Source organism: Triticum urartu, chromosome 4A (assembly GCF_056163025.1).
Source record: "Triticum urartu cultivar PI428250 chromosome 4A, HENAU_Tu73, whole genome shotgun sequence".
NCBI classification, from domain to species: Eukaryota; Viridiplantae; Streptophyta; class Magnoliopsida; order Poales; family Poaceae; genus Triticum; species Triticum urartu.
In genome coordinates this window covers 442,746,121-442,751,503 of record NC_141876.1, presented here as the reverse complement: position 1 = coordinate 442,751,503, position 5,383 = coordinate 442,746,121, and the positions used below count along the sequence as shown (strand labels likewise).

At 55.0% G+C, this 5,383-nt stretch overlaps 1 protein-coding gene across 1 annotated transcript; it reads right to left on the bottom strand.

The window, feature by feature from the left end:
* Positions 1 to 861: 861 nt before the first annotated feature.
* Positions 862 to 3,802, bottom strand: LOC125552069 (Thiamine pyrophosphate dependent pyruvate decarboxylase family protein). The gene is made up of 6 exons (XM_048715534.2): positions 3,095 to 3,802; positions 2,821 to 2,984; positions 1,835 to 2,485; positions 1,611 to 1,728; positions 1,329 to 1,517; positions 862 to 1,224 (listed from the first exon to the last, which is right to left on the bottom strand). Exons 1-6 carry the CDS (start codon positions 3,617 to 3,619, stop codon positions 1,054 to 1,056), a joined length of 1,818 nt encoding a protein of 605 aa, XP_048571491.1. The 5' UTR covers positions 3,620 to 3,802; the 3' UTR covers positions 862 to 1,053.
* Positions 3,803 to 5,383: the final 1,581 nt, after the last annotated feature.

Sequence of the window (5,383 nt, the reverse complement as noted above, 5' to 3'; positions counted from 1 at the left end):
TCCGCGCTCGAGAGAGAGAGAGAGGAGCAGGCGAGAGGAGAAAGGTTGTGGGAGGCCGACGGTGGGCCAACCGCAAGAAGAAGGCATCGCCGGCACGCCCAGCTGCTCCCCGGGGGCTGGGTTTGGGATGGGACTGGCGGCGTCAATTTTCTCTAAATGCCGCGAAAAGCGAGGCTTTGGGGACGTGAGTAGGGGATATTTTATTGCCGGCGTCAAAAAAGTGGCTTTGAGGGCGTCTTGGGGCTGCTGGAGATGCTGTGACGCATTGAAAACAAGGGGCAGATGAACCACACCACGTAGCGGCGGATACCCTGTCCCGTGTCCTTGTTACATGCGGAAACTTCAAAGGTTGTCGTTATCTCACTTTTCTACTCAAAAAGCAGACTCTGATATTTGCGGTGTGGCTCCCACATAAACGCAGGGCATGCCTTTCGCTTTTATAGGTGATTAAATGGCTGATTGGCCGATCCGTTGCCACGCTGTCCGTCTTTTAGCCGGCGAAAGCAGCACAAGGTGGCAATATCAAAACCCACAAACAAACACAGTAGCTCCAGGAGATGCAGCAGATGCATGTATACGTACGCAGGGCTTTCCTTTGCCGAGAGCAAAGCGCCAAGCCTACTTGCTCCAGAATTAGTACCTGTTTTCTAGAAAAAGGGCCGAACTGCTCCAAAAGTTGCACTACTAGCTACCACTATCAGCTCAATTTCTTACCAAAAGTATCCTATCTGCAAGATTCTGTGTTCATGCATGTAGCATTGCGCTTCTAGATTCCTCAAGGAGCCACTCAGGAGTAGCTCGTGATTTTCAACTACATTGGCAGCACATTTTGAAAGAAAAAGGCACACACACACAAATAGCTGAGGCAAGCTAAAAATATCTCATGATCTTCTTAGCATTGGCAGGATACAACACAGGCGATGGCCACAGCTCACAAGTAACTAGTAGGCACAAAACTAAGAACATAACAGAAGAGCAAAGATAAACTGTTCAACATTATTTGATGGCAACGTGCTGCTGGCTGCGACTACTAGTGATGCAGGCGTGCTTGGTCTACTGGGGGTTGGGTGGCCTGGAGTTGGCAGCAGAGACCCTGGAGCCCCATTCCAGAAGCTCTTTGCTGGTGTCGTCCTTGTGCGCGATCACCTCGATGAAGCACAGAGAGTCCTTCTTCTCCCCCAGCGCCGTCTCTATCGCCGCCGTCAGCTCCTCCTCGCACTTCACCTGCGCAACACAAAAGCATGCATCAGCAGCAGTTCCGCAAGCTCGCCTCCACCTTCTGATGCTTACATTGGCCTATGCAATGGACAAAAGAATGCAGTGCTTACCTTGGCAGTCCAGCATTTGCCCTCCCCGTTGTGGATGGCCTCCACAAGGGCGGTGTAGTTCCAGTTCTTGATGACATTGTAAGGCCCGTCGTGGATCTCCACCTCGATCGTGTACCCGCCATTGTTGATCAGGAAGATTATGCTGTTCTGTTCGCACCGCAGCATAGTTGACACATCCTGTGCTGTCACCTGCAGACAACGGAATTCCCCGGACGTCAGCACGCAGTGCAAACAGATTGCAGCACGCGGCAGCAGAGATCATCAGATCGAGGGATATCTCACCTGGAAGCTCCCATCACCAATGCAGGCTATGACACGCTTGTCACTCGCCCCTTGCGCGTACCCGAGCAATGCACCCACTGACCATCCAATCGAGCCATACTGCATTTGGAATTCATACCTGCGTGCAAACAACCAACCAACCCTGCTTAATTAGCACAAGACAAGACAAACAAGGAGGAAGTATGCACCATCACAAGATTGTAAGTAGAATCAGGAAAGCTCACCCGCAGCCCTCGGGCAGCTTGAGCTTCTGGCAGTTGAACCAGGAGTCACCGGTCTCAGCGAGCACTGCACTGTCACCCGTCAGCATGTCCTGGATGTGCTTGAAGAGCACATTGACACGCAGCGGCTCGTTCGCCTCGCCCTTCAGCGGATGGCCCTCAGGCACGAAGATCCTCTTGTAGTTCTCGTAGGCGGTGGTGTTCTTCTGAACCCGCTTGGCCAATGCAGACAGGTACTCCTTCATCATGACGCAGCCGAATGCCGGGCCGTTCCCGACGATGACACGCTCAGGCTGCACGATGATGGCCTTGTCCTTCTTGAGCAGGAACGAGTAGCCAACAGAGCTGTAGTCGTTGAAGATGGGGCCTGCGAAGAGGTAGGCGTCGGCCGACTCGACGATCTCGGCGCAGAAGGCCGTGCTGACGGCGCCCCAGTAGGTGCCGAGGAAGTGGGGGTGCGTCTCTGGCACAAAGCCCTTGGCCGATGGCATTATAGCATAGGCATAGCCACTGGCGTCCACAAGGTCGACGAAGGCCTTCCCCGCCTTGGCCACGCGCAGTTTGGGGCCGGCGACAAGCACTGGCTTCACCGCCTTGTTCAGGAACTCGACGGTTGCCTCCACTGCAGCCTCGAGCCCCATCTTGTTGCTCATCCTGTAATTTTTCACAACACAGTTCAGTTCATCAGATGGCTTCAAATACAATCATATTACAACAGTACTCTGTTAAGTGCATCGGTCACTTCAGATACAGATAACACCAAAATTCACGATCTGAAATTCTCAACGCTAATGATTCAACTGGGCACATTTTTGTGGTGATAAAATCTTAAGCTCCCAGCACGGAGTAGAAAATTGGGGGGAAACGTTCCATGATCCAAGATAAAGTGTTGGCACAATAATCGGGAAACAAGCCTCTGATCAGATTCAAAGCACTACGTACACGGAAACGAAGACTTGGGATAAGAACAGAGTAGGGGCAGTTGGTACCTGGGGGCGAGGAAGAAAGGGACTGGGTCACGGGTGAAGGTGGGGTGAGGTAGCCCGGGGAGGTTGCAGCTGATGCTGAGGTACACCGGCTTGCTCTCCCTGAGTGCCGTGGCGATGGCCGTGTCGATCTGCTCGTGCGCGTCGTCCAGGTTGGTCACCACCGCCTGAATCGACAAACAAACAGCAGAACAGCGAGATCTCGTCAACAAATTAGAGGGAGGAATCGAATGAGGAAGGGGCAATGCATGTTGAGGAAACGCGCGTGCGTAGGTACCTGGTGGCAGGTGACGGTCTGGAAGCAGCGCAGCTCCTGCGAGAAGTCCGGGATGCCGATGGTGTGGTGGAGGATGCGGTTGGTGCCGTAGTCGTTGGAGTTGGGCCCGCCGGCGATGCAGATGACGGGCAGGTTCTCGCTGTAGGCGCCGGCGATGGCGTTGAGCACGCTGAGGCCGCCGACGGTGAAGGTGACCGCGCAGGCGCCGACGCCGCGGGCCCGCGCGTAGCCGTCGGCCGCGTAGCCAGCGTTGAGCTCGTTGCAGCAGCCGACGAGGCGCAGCCCGGGCTCGTCGACGAGGTGGTCGAGCAGCGTGAGGTTGAAGTCCCCGGGCACGGCGAAGACGTCGCTGACGCCGACCTGCACGAGGCGGCGCGCCAGGTGGCGCCCCAGCGACGCCTCGCCTGCGGAGACCACGGGGTGGGAGGACATGATCGGGCACCCCGGCGCGGACGCCGGGCAGCCGACCGCGCCGTTCACCGCCGCCGGCGACGGCCCGTCGACGGAGCCGATGTGGGTGTCCATCGCTGTCGATCGATCGATCGATCCGGGTGGCACACTGGTGGAGTGGGAGCGGCGGCAGAGGGAGGGGACGTGGGGTTTTGGGGAATATTCTACACCTTGGTGGGGATTTTGCTAAGCTGTTCCGTTGACGTGTGCTGGTTTGGTGGTCTTCTGGGAGGGGAAGACGTCCTCCATTTATACCTGGGCTTGGCTTGGCTTGCAGACGGGATGGGGATCGGGGGTTTCGTGGGAAGACGGGGGTGCTCGTGCAAAACTCGCCTGCTTTTCTTCGGCGAAAGGAAAACCACGGGCGGCGGTGGGGACTGGCCCGGTGCGCAGCGCACCCATCCCGGGTACTGCCCGGTGGGGCCGCGCGTCGCGTAGGTGCACGTGTCAGTGGCACGAGGCTAGAATGTGTTCATTAGATTCGCCGCGGGCAATGAATGCTCTTTCGTTTTTGGTGGCGAGATCTTCCCTTCCTTCCCTGGGGGCCGGGGCTGGGGCTGGGCGTGGGACAGCGGTTTTGGTTTGCTGCGCAAGTCGCGGTTTTGGGTCTTGTTTGCTGCGCAAGGTGGACAGGCAGACACTACGTTCAAAAGAAGAAAAAAAGGTGGACAGGCACACACGGGTCGGACTCGATTCCGTCCGGAACCTGCCGACCTGCCCTGCCTGGTCGGGTGTGCAACGCGGCCGCGGAGGCGAGACCAACTCGTGCACGGACGATGGTGAATCGCACCGCACTGTCATGCTTGAATGCCGAGAGGTGGAGGTCGCCGTACGTCAATGACCTCCGAAAGATACAGTAAACCCAGACACAGACACCCGTGTGTCACTAACATTCTGGACCCAGTCATCGACAAGTCACCAGCCAACCATGCAAGCCACGTCGACGCGAGGTACCTGAATGGTTGGCGTCAACAAATTAAACACTAGTTTTATTACGTATTTGTTTATGCCGAAATCATAATTATTTTGAAGCGCACACACCCTAGGCGACGTTCATGTCTGTTCACAATGTAAGATGAATGCAAGGGTTACAAAAAATTGCAATGGAAATGCAGCTCAGTCAGTTTGTCCAACTATGGGAGCGGCTATAGATGGTGACTCCTACGAACAATAAAGACAAGATCCATTGGACCCTAACTGCTAATCGGGTCTACTCGGCCGCCTTTGCTTATGATGCCCAATTTGTGGCAAGAATTGATAGCCGAAATTGCTCCACACACGATGCTTTTGCCCGATCTATGCACGACTTGGAAATCCAGCGGCCGGTACCCTGCTCATTCATGCGCATGTCCGGCTGGATGTATGTGTTGTCTGTAAATCGTCTGAATTTTGTCGTCCGCGTATCACTGCTGATCGATAGCCATAGACTGGCCAAGGTGCGGAGGGGCAAGATGGAGAGGAACGTAAAATTTTACTTATGGTTGTTTCTCCAAAACAGAAATTGGACGGCGGATCGACTACGAGTAAGGGGATTGCCGCACAACCACTTTTGTTGTCTTTGTGACCAAGAACAGGAGACGCCCGGTCACATCACCTTGACCTGCTGCTTTACGAAAGAAGTCTGGATGCAGTTCCAACAATCTAATGACAGGATTGGTGTAGTGGCTTCTTCGACAACATCCATTGAAGAATGGTGGTCTAGGTTGTGCACAGGCGGCAGGACCAAGGAAAAGGTCAGGGAGGAGATCACCCTCCTTGCAACTTACATTGCGTGGAATATTTGGAAAAGAAAGAAACCGCGGGGTTTTTCAGCACAAAGAGTTGTCGCGATCGCGCTTG